Here is an 18,764-nt window from a genome sequence, read left to right as displayed (position 1 = left end):
CAACTGGCTACATAAATATAGGTCTCCTGGACCCTTAATCTGTACAGACATTCCTTCTATGGATGGCATCTTCTTCATACTCAGAATCTTGGGGTGCATAATTCACTGTACTTCATTGTACTTTGACTTTTGTTGTTTATTTTGTGGTGACCTGCTGGTAAAGTAAGATTATATGGACCAGTAATGTTGAAAATATTACGTGAACAATACAGGAACTGCAGAGTCCTTGAGCCACTGTGTTTTTGGCACTACGTTAATTTGCCTACAAAAAGAATGAAAATTTTGAGGAAAAACTAATTTGTAAATAGCAAAGCATAAATTGTACAAATGTATGATGTCCATATTTCCATACTGAGAACAGAATTAAAAACAGATGTATTTTTAGGAGTTGTCATGTGGGAAAGCTGGGTACAAATTCTGTTGATCTGTAAGAGGTAATAATATGAGGTACTCCTAATCCACAGTGATATAGCAATTGGCAAATGGTGGATTTAAGCCCAGCCTTTGTCTCAAAGCAAGCCCACATGAGGGGAAGAAAAATGCTGCATCATTTCCTCTATGTTTGTTCAACAAAGGTTACTCCTTTGGTATTGCTGCCACCATGCACACTTTTTAACAGAGTTTAATCCCTCCCTGTTGTGGGTGAAATTCCAGGAAAACTCTTTCTTTTACCAAATGGAAAAATTCAAAAACCTCCCGCATGCAGCCTACACATGGTAAGAAAACTTGGTAGGTTGCTGAACAATTAACCTTGAGGCATGTCTACACCAGAGTAAAACCCCTTTTTCCTGAGTTAAAAATCCACTCAGAGGCAGGTGAAATTACAAAGAATAAAAAGAGAAAAAATTATTCAAAATACTACAGACTGCTTCAGTCTGAGGCTCTAGCAGCTTCAGTTACAGGTAACAGACACACTCAGTAATTGCAAGAATACTTAAGCACTCCAGTTGATAGTGGGAGTGGTACACTTTAAAATCATGGTTACCCAGTTGCAAAGATAATTCAAGGAGCACCCTCAATTGCAAGGAACCTTTAAAGGCACCTTTACAGGGTACAAAGACTTCTACAGAGCCCTTATTGGAAGAAAGAGCTCAGGCTACCGTTGCTCCTAGCTTGTTACATTACAGATAAAAATGCAATAAACCAGTTGTAATAATTTGCAGTAGCACAAAAAGAATGAGTAAGCTAACAAACTGTTCCCTTGCTAAATCCCTCAGAAGCCGTGGCTTCCTTCCCCCTTGAAACTCACCCCAAACTCCAGGAGTGAATTCAAGCTTCCTGCAATCCTGTCTCCCAAGGATCTGCAGATGTCCTTCCATGAGAGAGCTCTTTTGCCATGAGGCACAAACTCCATTGCTCCTCACTAAGCCTTCTTTCCATCCTCCCTCATCTTCTGCCTGGCTCCAACTGATACAACAAAGAATCCCTTCACTTCCTGCCGCCAGGCCCTCTGTGTCTCGGTCACAGTGTGCTGAGTGGCTGATCCCTAGAGGTCACTGCCTGACAGACAGGAACAGGGTTCACTTCCTGTTCACTCTTTAGGGGGAAAGGAAAAGCTGTTCCTGACTGATCACAACACACAGTAGTGAAGAAGTTGCTGACTTCATGACTTGTTTGTACTTCAGGGTTTGAACCTGCATCAGCTCCAGCACCCTCCGTTCCTGCTTGGCAAGGTCGATCTATTGGAACAACTAAACTCAGACTGGTGGAATTCTCAGCTTTTCTTGAACAACAGAGAGACCCAGAATCAGTAAGTGCTACCCTGAAATTTGCTCTCTAAATGCTCCCTAGAGCCCTTACCCCTAATGGGGGAATTGCATCGTGTGTGCTTTTCACATTAGGCATATCTGCACTACAAACTTAAATTGGTTTTATATAGGGGTGTAGCTACCCTTGAGTGATGAGGAATTTGGCCACAGGTGTTTGGCTGCCTTTGCACAGGGCTCTCAGCCCTGTACCAGTTGCTCTCCAAACCAGCACAGCCACATCTGATCTGTGATGCAGAACTGCCCTAATCCCAGTGAGAGCAGTTGGCCCTTGTAAGGCAGGCCTGCTCTAATTGGTGTTAGGGCAGCCCTGCCTTATCAAGATGGTGTGTTGTAATTGGGCTGTGTTGGCTGGAGCAGAGTGTGGCAGGGAGAAGGCAGGTGCCTGTTGTGGCAAGAGAGGTGTGTGGATTTTCAAATCATGTCTCAGAGCCCCCTCCAACCTCTTTAACTGACATCACTCCCCAATGAGGGAATTGTAGTTTTGTTGGTGCAAAGATTTCTCATAAAGATCCCTTCCTCTGCCCATCTGAAAATTTAAATTCCCTGAGAAGAAGGAATGACTATTAAAAGCAGTACAGTTTACGTCTGTACTGTAGGTAGGTCCTGCATCACTAAGGTCTTGCTTTCTCAAATACAGAACATTTCCCTGTTGTCTCTTGATGTTGAAGTTATTGCCCATGAAAGTGGAAGATTCCTATGAGTATGCTTTAGGAAGCTGACATCCTTCACTGCTGTGCTGTACTTACTTTGCTATCCTGCTCTAATGCTTTCCTGGAGAGGAGAGCTGGTCTTGTGGTAGCAAGCATGACTTGTCCCCATAGCTAAGCAGGATCTGCCCTGGTTGCGTCTGAATGGGAGACTTGATGTGTGAGCACTGTAAGATATTCCCCTCGGGGGATGAAGCTGCTCTGGGAAGAGCAGAAGGTTTCAAGTTCCCTCCCTGGCTTCTCCAAGATAGGGCTGAGAGAGATTCCTGCCTGCAACCTTGGAGAAGCCGCTGCCAGTCTGTGAAGACAATACTGAGCTAGATAGACCAATGGTCTGACTCAGTATATGGCAGTTTCCTATGACCAGTGAGTCCAGTGTAAATAAATTGCAAGTAAAGTTGAACTAATTACTACTATTAAGAATACACTTAACTGAAAATGTCCTGGAATTTCTCTCCTTCAATGTATTTTTACATTACAGTGTAATTTATTGTAACATGTAAAATGTGTTTGTGTGCTCTATTCAATTGGGATTTACACAAACAAATGCTTTAGCTGAAATTATTGCAGTCCTATTCCTATGCAATTTGCTAGACCAAAGAGCATAATTTATTTATCATAATGCTGAATAAACTAGTTCAACATATTTTATACTGGCTTTCAGTGACCAGGGAAAGTATACAAGGTTACAAGGAGGAAGAATAGAAAAGAGAGTAGCTCCATAAACTTGAAATTCCTCACAAGAAAATGGCTCATTGCACCTGTCAGTACATCATCCTTTCAGAGACACTCTGTGCATTTGGACAATATTCTAATGTGAAGACTATGTCCAGTTTCTTTAAAATGGACATACAAAAGATAATCCTTTTGTCAGAAAGCTAAGCTGTGGGCAGTGGTCACTAGTGGGGGCTCAAGTCCAATGCCAGGCCTGTGAAAGCCAGTAATGCCAGGAATCAAGTCAGTAGATGATCAGGAGCCAGGGGGTCTTTTCAGGAGTCAAGAGTCAGGAACACGCTGGAGGTCAAGCTGAGTAGCAGTCAGAAGCCAGAGGATCGGAACAGGAGCCAGATGTCAAAAACAAACCAAAGGTCAAGCCGGATCAATAGTAAGGAGCCAGAGGTCAAGCAGGTAGTCAGGAGTCAAGAGCAAGCCTGAGGTCACACCAAGCAGACAGGAGAAGCAATAGGACAAATGCACCAGAACCTCGGCTGAGGAAAGGCCTGCCTCAGCCAGAATGTTTTATACTTTCTGCGACAGGGAAGGGCCAGTGAGGGGTTCCATACTGTGATCAAACATGCCACCATCTCCCTCATTCTCAAGCTATCCTCCGTTCACCTATCCTCATTCTCATCCTTTAACTGCTGGTCAACCTCACTTCTTTCCTTTGCCTCCAAACTGTCCTTTGTTCGTTCGCACTCTCTTGAGTCCCTCTTCTCCAACTCAATTCATGGACTTCCTCCAATCTGACTTCTACCCTTACACTCCTCTGAAACTACCCTTGTTAAAATATATAGTTATCACAAATAGATCTCCTAGTTGCCAGCTCCAGCTCCAAAGTTGTCTATTCTGTCCTCATCCTCCTTGGCCTCCCTGCTGTCTTTAATATAACTAATGACCTGCTTAATTCCCTCTATGCCTTAGATGGCCAAATTACTAATTCAGTTTTTCCACTGAGTGAAGTTATTCCTCTTATGTGTTTAGTTCAACATCTCTAAAACTAAACTCCTTATCTTTTATTAGAAGCCTATCTTTTCTTGATCCCTCTTCATACAATTCTATCAGACACAATCACCCTGTTGACTATGAACTGATGCTTAGGGTTATTTTCTCTCTCATCTCTTTATATTCAGTCACCATGTCAATTGCTCCTCATATTCACCTTGTTGGGTTGCTTTTGCCAATACAACAACAAAAATCCACCCATCTCTCTTGACTAACATTGGTTCATGCTCATCTCCTGCCATGACTGCTATAGTGTTCTTCTCTCTGACCTTCCTCTCTACCCTATCCAAAACTGTGCTCTCTAAAATCATTCTTTACTCCTGTTACTCAGACCATACAATTCTCCCATCAGATCCCTTCACTGGTTCCAGTTTTCCTTTCAAATACAGCAATAATAATAATAATAATAAATCCACCTTACCTCTCCACGGCCTTTGTCTCAGCCCTTTTTTTTGTCCCTTCAACGTCCACGCCTCCTGTTGACTAAAAGCTTCTTGCTTTCTGTTATGACTCCACCCATCATCCTTGTTCACCTCTGTGTGTAGAATGCCTTCCCTGTAGGGATGTGCGGACAGATTCGATTCCAAGCCTGTTTGAAGTCAAACCATTTCAGTTTGATGGCTTGATGTTGAGCCACCCCTGCCACCCCGGTTCGGCTCAACATTGGACCAATGTTGGTGGGTTGTGTGTGTGTTCACAACTCTTTTTAAAAATTTTTTAAAAAAATTGTGTGTACCTGCTCCGGGGGCTTCTACGGGGCGGGGGGGGTCCTGTGGATGTTTTCCCCTCCCCCCATCAGCTTTCCTTATGCATAAAAGCACCCAGCCCTTTTTGGTATTTGCCCCTATAGTGGTGGCCATTTTGGAGGCCACTGTGCATGCGCAATGGGCCCTGCGTGGCCAGGTAATGACCAGCTTGAAACAAAATGCCCTTTAAATAAAAGGCCTGTTATGAGCTCAGAACAAAACAGCCACATTTCGAGTCAAAACTTTTCGACGTTTCGAGTGCCATTTTGGAGGCCTGTTTTTCCCTTGGATCTGTTTTTATGGCACTGGCTTCCGATTGGCTTGCAACCTCCTTGCTTCTTGGTTGGCTTGTTATCATACCAATCAAATGTTGTCATGAGTAACTGTGTCCCTGCGGGAGCCCAAAGAAGGAAGTTGCTTTAGTTGAGCTTATGGCTATGCTTGCTGCCAAGGGTGCTGCTGTGGCAGCTGTTGCAATGCTAGGAGATAAGGAGTCATAATTGTGTGTGAGAAAGCAACTTGTACCAATGATGTTACTGCAGCACAGGCACTGTGGCTGGCAGTGGATTCTAGGTCAGTGTTTCTTCTTTTGGTCATCTTTGGACTGTATTTGAAATGTGTGTTCTGTGTTGGGAGGGACAGATTCCTTTTTACTGTGTGCTTCTGCAGTGTTTTTTAAGGCAGGGTTGCAAAATGCCACACAACCCACTTTAGTGTCCCTGTAAGCTACCAGTGGGGAACAATGGGGTATTTTGACTTTCCCATTGTTTCCTATGGCCGAAACACTCAAAACATTTCAAGTTTTGTTCCGTTGAAACAAGAAGTTTGACCACTGTTTCTGCAAAATGTTTCAGTCACCTGCATTTTGTTCCAAACACAAATCAAAACACAAAACCAGTTTCATGCTCATCCCTAGTAACAAGGCTGGGAAAGGCCTCTGCTTGAGACTTTGGAGAATAGCCAGTACTGTACTTGATGGAACAGTCAATGGCTTGTCTTGGTGTAAGGCAGCAGCTTCTGTTCATATGGGTACTCTGAAAGTAGAAAGTTTGGAAAAATCACTGCTTTAAAGGAAAAGAGTGTGTGCCATAATGGTGGCTTTTATTGAAATCTGCCTCTGTCATTGTGCATAGGTGGAATATGTTTTTTAAAAGAAAGAAAGGAATTGCACAGGTTTGCTGAGAGTGATTTGGGCTGCAATTTTTACTTCACAGCTTGGAAGCTGGCTTTTAAACCATGAAATCCCAGGGTATGCCATAACTTTCATCAAAGTATTACTAATCTAATTTTAAAAAATTATTTATAATACTTATGTTCATTTCTTTACCTTAAAAATTATTTACAGAATCAACTGCCAGCTGTGTAGTATGTCAAAAAGGGGCAGAAATAAAAGTGCTGGTTTTATTTGCGTAGGAAAAACATGTTATTAAACCTGCCGTGTTATGCAGATTTTTATTTTTCTGAAAAGCAAATACACTCAAGAACACATGGAATATGCAGCCTTTCTTTTCTTCAGCTTGCAGAGTACAATAGTCTGAAGTAGGGTAGAGCCATCATATGCTTTTTATAATTCTTTTCTGGAAACTATTGAATGTATTCCCCCTTGCAAGGAGGTATTATCAGGAGAGTGTTTTCCTCGAATAATGGAGATCAGAGACATAGCACAGTAACCTTACATCAGAGGAATCTTCATAACAATGAGACTTTGAGTGAAAAATAGCACAACAGTGCAGATACTAAGATGTACAATATGGTTGCTTTTTCAATGCTGCTCTTCAGTCTACTGAATAAAGTTCATCTTTAGAAGCAGGGGTGACTTTGCTCTTAGAAAGTGACACATATCTATCAAGAGTAATCCATTGAAACAGAGCCTTTGGGGCCAGATATTTACAGTGATTGTCTACATGCTTGAAAGCTTTTGCAATTCAGGTCTTGCATTTCACACCTGAAAGCTCCAACCTGCCCAGTTGTAAATAAGTACCTGATTAGGCAGGATAGGTAACTGAATCCTTCATGATAATCATGTCCTAATCGGACCTCAATATTATCTTCAACGAGGAATGTACTTCAGTGGTCCAGTTCAGATTAGGCCACACCTTCCATAGCCCAGCAATGCAAATCTCTGCAGCAGTATAAAGTTGTTGCAGTGCTGATCTATGAAGATAGGATCATTTTTAGCAAAAAGATTTTGAAGCATCGACTCAGAATCAGCCCTAGGTTTTGCCTCTAGTATCTACTAACAGAAATCCCACAAGTCTCCAAAAGAACCCTATTTGGCCACACCCTTTCCAACTCAGCAGACTATAATTTGAATGAGTTGCGAAGCTTTGCCATGGCTGCCGTGAATTTAGTAAAAAGGGGAAGGTTAGTCATGGAAGACCAGATGTTTTGCCATTCTTCAAAGGATACATTCAAATCCATCTTCCGTCCTTGAGTATAACCTTGTCTCTTCACCAAGAGAAAAGAAGCTGGTAAAAGACTGAAATAAGGCATCCCTCCAGATGGAGAGAGAGGCTGCTTAATATGTGGCTAAGAGTCTGAAAAAAAGGAACCTCTATGTTAATCCTATAAAGAATGTCTTAATTTGAAATAATAGTATTCTGTTACATAATGTCAAAGACGTGCTTTACCTTTTTCCAGTTACGGAAAGTCACTGAAACTTCAACTCTCGTATGAGCCTGACAAGAAATACTGCTTCTGAGCATGCTCAGAAGTATCATTTCAACTTCAGCAAATGGGCCAGCAAAACAAGAGGCCTCTCTGGCTAATGTGGAGATGGGCTCTCTCCTGCCACTTGTTCCACCCCTTCACCAAACAAAAGTAATGTTTTGTGCTTTTCATACAATTGGCTTGGCTTGCTAATGGTGGAGAAGATAACATTTACAACCTGTTTCTGTTAGAGAGCTCAGGAAGGGAGCTTTCTTTATCTGCTCCAGCTACAGCAGAAATGCACAGATAAGGGAGCACTGTTAATTAATACTGTCTGGAGACATGGAGTTAAAGTTCCAAATAAAGTAGTTTGTTTAGGAAATCCGTGAGGGAGATAGATGTGTCATTAACATGTGTTAAGATGTACATGTGTCATTGCTAGCTACATACAGAAAGATGGGAAGAGAGAAGGAGGAAGTCTGTCTCTCGGGTGAGAGAAGCCTCTAACCGAATGACAAATGGAAACCAGAGGAGAGAAAACATGGTCAGAGGGGAATTCCTTTGCTGGTTGCTCTACCCTTAATGTCTCTAGTGGTCAATAAGGTGCCAAGAGTCGATGCCACCAGGAGCTGCATCTCCAACAGATTCAAGGGCAGATCCACATGAGGATCTGGATAGACTCAAAATGGTTCACAATATTTTTTTTCCAAGTATGGAGTTCATATTTTTGAATATTCTCCCCTTCCCGGTTTGGATGTTCCTTCACATAAAATATTTCTATATACTCAGAACCAGCACACTATGGAAAAGGCTTACCTAGGACCTTTTCCTGACATACTAGTTTTTGCAGTGTATGAAGTATTTTATGTGGAAAGCATTCAATCCTCCACTTGCAGTATGAAGACAACTGTAGTCAAGGGCATAAGGGATCATAATTGCATTCCTGACTTTTGTGACTCTGAATCTCTGAACTACCTATCTGCTAACAAATGGCTTCTTATATTCCCTTATTATTTTTGCTCAAAACAAAACCCTATCCCTAAGGTAAATGAAATAACTATATCTTGTCTCCACACATTCATTCCATTTCATCCTTTGCCTTCGATTCTCCTTTCACAGACAGAAATGCATGAACCAGGGGTTACCTCATTACCTTTTGGGAAGTCTAGGTAGTAAGAGAGCAGTTCTAATCACTCAGTGGGGCGAATGTTTCTTTTTGCACTGGATTAGGAAGAGAGGTAATTGTGGGTTAGCTTGGATTTACTGGTAAGGGTTATGGTATATTGCGGCGGGGGTGGGGGTGGTTACTTGACCCACAGTACCCCACTTGCTCCTCAAAGGCACTTCAGGTACAGCCTATTTCCAAGTAGCATCCTAATATTCACAGTGACTGACATCTAGACTAATGTGCACACCAAATAATGTTTTTCACTTACAACAAGAGAGGGATGATTTTCACTAACCCCCCCCCCCGGACCCTCTGGGACATAGTTTTGGGAGTCACAGGGGATTGACAATAATCCCGCATCCCCAGTTACATGCACAAAACTTTATTCAGTGCTCATAATGTTAGTATGGATATCAGCCACTGTCCTCCTAGTATCTTTTTAGTATTACAGCAATTGTAGAAACATGTTTCTACATTTATGACTTTATGCAGGCGGTGGGGTGATAACTGGGGTCTGTGTCTGTGAGTGTTTACTCCCTGTTGTAAAAGGTGAACAGTAAAACACCTTAGCTAAGCTGCTTTTGTGTCTTCCTCTGGAGAGCAGCATGAATTTATTCACTAGATTATTTGGTGTGACACTGGTCACACCACAGATACCAATAATGTAACAGACTGAATACATTTGCAGCTCAATTGTCTACAAATGTTTCAAAGATGCAACTTCAACTGCAGGTAGCAAACTGTCAGCACTTTTTCAGATTAAAAAAACCCCAACATGCAGTAGCTCAGTATGTAGCTGATTGCACTGACAGTATACCTATATGACTGAACTTATTCCAGGCAGGTATAAGCACTATAAGAATGTAGTATATGTGTTACACTTATACTAAATGGTCAATCAGTGAAGAATAAAACTCTTCAGTATCTGATAAATATTGTGCAGTGCTATACTTTTATATCTCATACATCTTTTAATAATGTTAATCATATGTTTTGATAACTGTTTTATGCTGTTGTTTTTATTGTGTCGCGTATTTTAATCTGTGTTGATTTTTTAAATATTTTAAATGTTATACACGCCTAGATAGAAGTCAAAGGAGGAAGGGTCTTCATAATGATATTGCAAATGTGATCTTAAGGTTAGGAACATCAACATGAGAGTGTTTGCACTGAGATTAATCCGAGAAATAAAATATATAATAAATAGCTATAACTGAGCTATGTTTTAGGAAGTCAGATATTTTGTAAAAATTACCAGCCTGTGGTACATTTGACCCCAGTTATGCATGAAATGCTGCTACCCACCACCTAATTTTGCAAGCTATTAGATGCCTTCTCATTGTTCCTGTGGTCTTTATGGATGTGTAAGAAACAAGAGGAAAAAATCAATTGCTGTGAATGGTCCTTATAGACACCATGTGTAGGAACTGTTCAGGTTCTAATCCAAGGGGCTATGGTGTCTCTAATATAAAACTGGGATAGCATCCTTATGACATCTATTAAGGCTATTCACATGACACGTGCCACCTGGGGCACCAGGAGCCCTCTGCTCCTGGCTGCTCCAAAAAGTGGTCACCCTTTTTTTTTTTACCCAGCGTTTTACTGAGGTTAAATGAACATGTGGTTTGTTTTTCCTCAGTAGGAAATCATGTGCACTATCACTCCCAGGTAAATAGGCTTGCCCCACCCTGGCCCTCTGCCATTTCTGGCAGCGAGATGGGAGTGGCTGCACTTGTGGTTCAGGGATGTGGGAGGAGGAAGTGCCCCCACTCGCAGCATTTGCCTTCACCACGCCACTGCTCATGTGGGCGTATGGCCAAGGCAAAGATGACGATGCTCTTCTGTCGGGGAAGGCAGACAATCTTCTGCTTTCCCCGCAGACCTCCCCAGTGGTGGCATGCGCTCATGTGAACAGCCTCATTATATGGCAGATACTGATGTATCTCTCTGTGAGGGAACTACGAGGTCTGTTTAAAGGGTGAAGAGTGATTTTTGAATGTTTCCATTATTTTCCTTGACGTTTTTCACCACCGGCGTTTAGTTTGCATCTCCTCCAGAATGAAAGTGTGCGTTCATATATTGGCCAAATTTATCCCGGTGTCCCTGTGAGCTATCAGGGAGTACTTCACACACAATTCAGGTGTGGTTTGTTTATTGTGAGTGTAGCCCAATTTATATTGGAGTTTTTTAAAAAATCCACTTTTTGCATCAGTTTTTTTGGGACAGCTTCGAATTTGCAGAAACCCTGCAGGTAAAACCCCTTGTTTGTGCTCTCTCTCCTCCTGACCTTTTTATAATAGTGAAACACTTGTGCTATTTGTGGGTTTTCTCCCTTTTGCGGGGCCTTGACTGGGATAGTTGTCTTAAATAGAAACATAATGATATGCTTAATTATATGTTAACCAGTAAAACAAATGCAGGTGATTTGTCTTTGTTTTGTCACAGCTTGTATGTTAGCATCCCCTGACACCAGCAATTTATCTTAGTGTGTTTTCTTCTTTTTTAAATTCCTAAATGGATTATAATTTTTCACCTCCTGGTATTAATTGACATTTTTCATGACTTGACTGCATTCTTTAAATGCTGAAGAGTGCAGTATGCAGAGAGTTCAGACAGCCTCTCAAAGCTTTATAGGCTGCTTTAGACTGTACTGTTGGAATGCTTTGTGACTGTATGTTGTGTTGTCACCTTGTTTGAATTTTCTGTGGGCCAGGTGCAACAATTTAACAATTGCTATAATACTAAATAGCTTAAATATATTTTTAAAAGAGTAAGCAGTGTGCTGGAAAAAAATGTATCCTTAGACACTGATGTAAATCTAGAATATATAGGCTGGAAGAAGAGTAGAAGTGAAAAGAATTCTTGGATTTTTCATACATTAAGATAGTGAGGAGCTAGAATTTCAGTTGTAAGAGGTATAGCTACTGAAGCATCTGCATCTTCTCTCAGGGATTGCAGATATCAGAGATTTTGCCATGCTGAGCATGTAGCAATATGTGAATCTACTGTACAACCCACAAACCTGAGACCTTTCGCATGTCTCAATGGGTGTACAGCAATCCTGGCAATGTGGATGCTTGGCTATCAAACAATACACAGAAGGGCTGGGAGGACCCATCACTTCCTCAAGAGGAGAGGATCAGAGGTCAGGAAACAAGGCCTCCAGCAAGTAGGATAGTGGGGGTTAGACTGGACTGACTTTCTTCTCTTCTCATTTGTCACTTAACAGTCTCCCTCTTTGTGGTGGTGGTGGGGTGACCACCACCACCACATCATCTGTCACCATTTCTGATTAGCATGTTTAGGGGACAAGGCAGGGAGGAGTGAGTTGACTACTTTCTCCTTCCCAGGTCCTTGTTTGCTTCCCCTCCCTCACACTAGATAGAGACTCCATGCCCTGTCTTCTGGGAAAAGGATATCAATGCAATGTTAGCGTCCTTGTGTTTTTCCCTGCCCCTGATTAAAACTTTGGGCCACAGCAAGGCCAAAATTGCCATAACCCAACGTATCTGGGACATGACAAAGCAGGGGGATGTTGCCCAAATAGGTCCTGGCCTATTCCTAGGAGACCAAATCAGTAGCCATTTCCCCGCTGAATATTTACTTAGGATCTCTAACAGGGATCATTGTAGGGCTCTTTCAGCAGCTAGACTTAACGCCCTTCATACGGGAGTATTGGAAGGACATTTTGGGAAGGTGCCCTATGATCAAAGATTATGCCCCTGCCAGAACGGTGAAGTGGAGACTACAGAACATCTGATGCTGAAGTGCAGATCTTATACTGAATTAAGGGGAGAGCTTCCCTCCCCACTGCTAACTCATTACAATTCTAATTGCCCTTCTGGCAAGGACAAGGTTCTTTTCCTGGTTGCTGCTAAGTCAGAGTATGCTTACAGGAGGGTAGCAAAATTTTTATTCATAGCAAGCAAGATTCGGTTTAGGATGATTGAGGCACGAGATGCCGGGTTGTGTACTTCAGATTAACCAGTTCTATTTGAATGAAATTAGCTATGTATACGGTATCTGAAGGTATTAATGTTTAATTTATTTTATGTTTTATGTATTTTATCTATTTTATGTATTTACTCCTGTTGTTTCTTTTTTCTTTGGTATTTATGCTGGCCTTGGGCCGAAATAAACCAATACATACATACATGCCCTGTCTTCTGCAGTAAAAGAGTAAGACTGTACCCTTTTAAGTGTGTGACTGACTTCATAAGAATGTGTACAGTTACCTCCAGATCGATATAAATTCTTTCACAGCCTATTCATTTAGTGCCTATATATTTGCTGTCATCTATTAGAAACATGCTGTGACTAAATGGATTAGTAATCATTGTGTTTAGCGTAGGAATTACAGTAGCATAAGGAGAAAATAATCACACATGCAATGTCAAAGTAAACATTTATGTCCTAAGAATATGTCAGATGATGCCATACCATCTGTCCCTCTGGAACATGTTGGAATTTTCACTGCTGTAGCAGCATCTGGTGCTTTTGGCAAGAGCTGCAAACAACTGTAGTAGCTTTACAGCTGCCTTTTAACTTTGCTTCACATTTAAAAAGCACACTGTCTTCTGTAATCTGTGCTTTAATTTTCTAAACATAACTTATATTTGGTTTCCATGTCCTGAAAAACAGAAACTACGGCAGAAGTGTGAGAGTGGTGTGTGACTAGCATTGCATTTGTACCCTTGTATAAATTGTCCTTGTTCAAATATATACCCTTAATCTCAAACCAGCCCTTTAAAAAAAACCCATCATAATTTAAAAGGAACCAGTCTAAGTCTCACTTTCAAAGCTCACCATTTCATAGTACACACTTTGTGTCTTTCATCTGTCTTTTCTACAGCTTTTACCATTCCAAAGACCAGGACAGATAAATTTAACACCCAAAAAGTCATTTTATATAGAAATGTTTGGAACAGATTGACTTACTCATGAGGCTGTCAAAATTATTAATAGTACTTCCCATGATCTTCAGAGCTGAAATTTGATACACACACAGGCCAAAATTACCTGATAAATAGACAGAACTAAAAAACAGACGATTTCTACTTATCTCTTGCAAGATGGGACATGAAGTGTGGTCCCAAATGGTTAGGATAATTCCATAAGATAATGATCCAGAAAACTTAAATTTGGTACAGTGATCAAACCCGAAATGGCAAAAATAGTCCAGACTACCTTCTTTTTAAAGCTCACATTCTATCCTCATGTTGCAGTGTTTATTATAAATTACAGTGTTTTCTATAATTATGATAAAAGCATCAAAGCAAGAATTCTTTTTTTTTTTAACATATGAGGTAAAACTTCATGTTCTGAATTCTATAACACAGCATTCTAGCAGTGAGAAAGCAAAATTATACATGGGATGCAGTGTTAGGTGATGAGAACTTCTTGTCCTTTCACTCACCTGAGAAGGCTTGGAAGATTTCCAACAGCAGCCTTAATGGTACTCAGGATGCATTTAGTTGATCTTAACCGTTGCGGGGAAGTAACTTGCCTAGGGAGCAAGAGGTTGCTGGTTCGAATCACCACTGGTGCGTTTCCCAGGCTACGGGAAACACCTATATCAGGCAGCAGTGATATAGGAAAATGCTGAGAGGGATCATCTCATACTGGCAATGGTAAACCCCTCCTGTATTCTACCAAAGAAAACCACATGGCTCTGTGGTTGCCAGGAGTTGACACTGACTCAACAGCACAACTTTAACGGTTGCAATCAGAAGTAGGGAGGATGCAGCTCTTTGTTGTATTGATACATTTGGAGATTTAATTTGGCGTCTACAAAAACTTAAAATGTTTCCGCAACCTTCCTCCCCACCCCCAAACTGACAATAATACAAATGCTAATATGAACAAAGGATCTGGGGTGCATATTTTGAATTGATGTAGTTGCTAAGTTGTAAACCAGGAAATGCCCCTGAATTTAAATGTCATACCACAGCCCAGAACTCACCAGGTGGCTTTAGGCTTGTTATTATTTCTCTCTGCAATATGATGATCATTATGTCTAGAACATGGTCTTGGAGAGACATAGTTTTGAATGCATGTAATGCAGCAGTGTTGCTAAAGCTGAGCAGACCTGCATCTGGCCAGTGCCTAGCCTGGGTACCCCATGTCCATTGAGTTCTGTCATGGAAGAAAAGTCAGATATAGATGTAATAAAACAAGTAATACAACCCTACTTTATAGAATTGTTGGAAACACTACTGAGATATTATCTGTGAAGAACTTTGAAAACTCTCTATTGTGCTTCCTAAATGTTTTTATTATTGGCTCCATTTTATCTAAAAAATCTTTTAAGAACATAAGAACAGCCCTGCTGGATAAGGCCCAAGGCCGATCTAGTCCAGTATTCTGTTTTGCACAGTGGCCCACCAGATGGCCTTGGGAAGCCCACAGGCAAGAGCTGAGGGCATGCCCTCTCCCTTGCAACTGGTATTTAAAGGCATCCTCTCTTTGATGCTGAAGGTGGCCTTTAGCCCTCAGACTAGTAGCCATTGATAGACCTGTCCTCCATGAAGTTATCTAAACCCTTCTTAAAGCCATCCAGGTTGGTGACTGTCACCACATCTTGTGGCAGAGAATTTCAGAGGTTAATTATGCATCATCTGAAAAAGTACTTCATCGTTGTGGTTTCTGTTGTTCACACTGATGGGCCTCAGGTGTGTGCTGAAGTCCGTTTGGGATCCTTCCAAGCTCTCTTTAGTTCTAGCTCTATAAAAAGGAAAACCTTCTTCTGTACTTCTTATTTTCAGTTTTATTCTAGCTTGTCTTTACTAAACACATAGTATCCTCTGCCTGTGCCTTTTGCATCTTGTTTTTTGACCGGTCCCCACCCCACCCCTTTCCCCTTCCAAATACACACTACTACTACTACTACTACTACTACTACTACTACTACTCTGTTTTCTGCAAATTCCCTCTCAGCTGTATATTTTCTTCATCTTGAGGCACAGCCTGCCACAACATTGTTTTCTCCACTTTTCCCTTCACACGGTGTATGGAAGCAGGGAGTACAACGAAAGTCATTTTCAAATGTTGCTTGCCTTGCCGAGTGAAATTACCATTGACAGACGGCCACTCTCGTCTTTTGTGCTTGGGAGAGGCACATAAGTTATACTCTTGGAAATCTTGCAGGCAATTTGGGAATCAAGCGCATAAAAATCGCTCTCAACACCTCAGAGCTCTACTGTGGGAAAAGGCACTCTCTGCCTCGCAGCGCCACCTGGTAATGGCCTCCCTGACTCCTGGAATGGCAGCGCCCGCTAAGGACCCTTCATCTACAGGCCGGGAGTACCGGCCTGTAGAGACCTTGTCAGTCTCCCCTCCTGCCACTCTTGCCATTGGCCTGCAACAGGAGGCTCAGAGCAAGTTGTGGAGGAAACGCCTGGAGGAAACTGCACCTTCGACTTCTTCCTTGGCCATCACCTCAATACCAAGTGTGCTGCCTGCTTCAGGGTGAAAGCGCAAACCTCCTTTGGACTCGGCCCCCAAAAAGAAAGAGAAAGGAACCCCTTCAGCAGGACTTTCAGCCAAGGCCTTCAGGTACGGTTCCTCCATGGATGGGGGACACAGCCTTCCTACACACTCCATCTGCAGGCAAATCCTCCCAGCCATGAGACGCAGCACGATCTAGGCTCATGCCAGCCTCCAGCCCTCACAAGGAGCACTGTCCTCACAAGTCTCCCTCCTCAGTACCAAAGCTTGTGCCTGGACCCTCAGTACTGCAGCCACGTACTTCGGCTACTTTCTGTTCTTGGCAGAGTAAGGAGGAGGATTCCTATGCCCCTGGAGATGACTATGGAGACGCTTATGACAGCCCGTACTATGAGGAGGACCCTACCTGTGAGTGCTCACCGCGTGATTATGGCTGGGACTACTGGGAGAACTATAGGTCCTACCCACCCAACAGATGTCACTTCTCCCCTTCTCTATATAAAGGTGAAAGGAGCAGATATTTTCTGAGATCGCCATCCAAACCGCAGTACCAAAGATCTGACTGGTTGCAACAGAGTCCTCACTCCTGCCTGCGGCGCCCCACTCAGTGCCATGCTTCAGACAAGTCCCCAATCCATCGCTCAAGGTCCGGCACACCTGACACTACAAGAACTCCAGAGGCACACCCGCCTCCTCCTACTCCTGCAGACCCACTATTGCCAACTGACCACCAGGCTCCAGATCCAAATGGTGCACCTCTAACCATACCTGCACAGCCCCCAGGTACAAGAAGCATTTCCAGTGCTGGACTGCCTGGAAGACTCCCTCAGGGGTGAGTCCGATGATTCAGAATGCTCAACACCTTCCTTGGGTGCTGTGCCCGACTCTCCCTCTGGTGGTTTCCGATATCATGCTACACACATACTACACATGGCAGCCTTGTTAGGGCTTCTAGCAACCCAGCCGCAGAAGCCCGCGGAAGAACCTGTTTTTGGCATTATTGACTCTTCCACCCATGTGCCCTACATGGCCAACCCATGTTCAAATCTATACTCGATATAGCCCATAGCTACTGGACCAAACCCTCTACTACTCACCTGAGGATTGAACCTTATACAGGGTGCAGTTGGACAATTGCGCTTTTCTCCAGAAACACCTTTTGCCAAACTCAATTGTTGTAGAGATGGCACAGACAAAATCACGGAACAGGTTTCTGACAGCTCCCATCGACCGTGAGGGCAAAAAACTGGATTCCATGGGTAGGTGCCAATATTCTACCTCTGCCCTCCAATTGAAAGTGGCCTATTATCAAGCCTGCATGGGAAGATACATTCATTTCCTGTGGGATAAAATGACCCCCTTTCTGGAGCAGTTGCCCGGAGACTAGAGACATTTAGCCAACACACAGAAGAAGGGGGGCTTGAATCTCGCAAAACAACATCTACATTCTTCGCACCCTCAGGCAGACTGTGCTGCCTGTGTTATGACCTCCTCTATAGGCTTGCAGCGCCCATGCTTGGCTTCTCTCCTTGAGCCTAACATTTGAAGCACGTACGCATATAGAAGATCTTCCATTTGATGGTGAGGCCCTATTCGAGACCAGGGCAGGTGACATTATGGAACAGGTGCATAAATTACGCAGTATTGCCTGCTCAATGAGCTTCTCCTCTACTCACTTTAAACCTTACCAAACAAGCAGGTGTAACCGCCTGTAGCCACTGCACCCCACGTCTTCAACTCCATCATACTCCTCTGACCCTGCACCAGGGCTCCTTTTGAAAGTCTGGTTCCTACTCCACCCAGAAGCCTCAACAACAACAGAGGTCCAAACAATCCTCCTTCACCAAGTGACAGTGACTCCTTCTGTTCCTTTCCCATGACACACCTCCGGCCCTATTTGGAAATGTGGGACTCCCTAACCACCGACCACTGGTAGATGACCATCATCAAGATTGGATATGCCATAGAATTCATTCAGAGACTGCCCCCTCAACTAGGGAGGAATACTCTGGTGACGCTGCAATTCCTGCAGGCACTAGAAGCACTATTACAAAAGGATGTGATAGAACTGGTGTCAGGTCACCTCAACGGCAGCTTCTATTCATCGTTCTTTGTGGTTCCAAAGCCAGACGGGGGCCTGCACCCCATCCTCGACCTTCAGGAACTCAACCATTTTGTCAAATACACCAGGTGACTTTCCTGGAAATTAGTCATGTGCACGGACCGGTTCGGAGGCCATTCTAAAGGCCTCCAGACCGGTCCGGACACAGGGTGGTTTTGGTTCGGGTGGGGGGTTCCAAAAAGAAGGGGGGGGCTTTACTCACCCGCTCAAGAATTCTGACGTATTTATTCAAGTAAGCGGGCGGCATACCTGCCCGCCACCCGCTTCGTTCCCCCTCCTCCGGCGGCGCGCGGCTTAGCTTCCTCCTCCTGTTTCAAATCGGGCGGCAGGGTAGCTCCCAGTCCCTGCCGCCCGGCTCTTCAATCCCCCCGTCTTGGCTGGCGGCCGCCCCCTGAGGAGACCCAAGACCCCTGCCGCCCCTTCCCTTCCCATCCC

The 18,764-nt window shown here is 43.2% G+C and overlaps 1 protein-coding gene across 8 annotated transcripts in view; it reads left to right on the top strand.

Moving 5' to 3' along the window:
- Positions 1 to 18,764, top strand: part of TEAD1 (TEA domain transcription factor 1) — a 261,923-nt gene that overhangs the window by 204,817 nt on the left and 38,342 nt on the right. For all 8 annotated transcript variants that reach the window (XM_053272618.1, XM_053272639.1, XM_053272603.1 and 5 more), the window contains one exon: positions 1,626 to 1,750. In XM_053272618.1, coding sequence (XP_053128593.1) covers positions 1,626 to 1,750 — 125 coding nt within the window. The remainder of the gene's footprint in view (positions 1 to 1,625; positions 1,751 to 18,764) is intronic.

The sequence above is a fragment of the Hemicordylus capensis genome, chromosome 1, assembly GCF_027244095.1.
Source record: "Hemicordylus capensis ecotype Gifberg chromosome 1, rHemCap1.1.pri, whole genome shotgun sequence".
Lineage (NCBI taxonomy): Eukaryota > Metazoa > Chordata > Lepidosauria > Squamata > Cordylidae > Hemicordylus > Hemicordylus capensis.
Note: the sequence above shows the minus strand (reverse complement) of the source record. Positions and strands in the feature narration are given on the sequence as shown.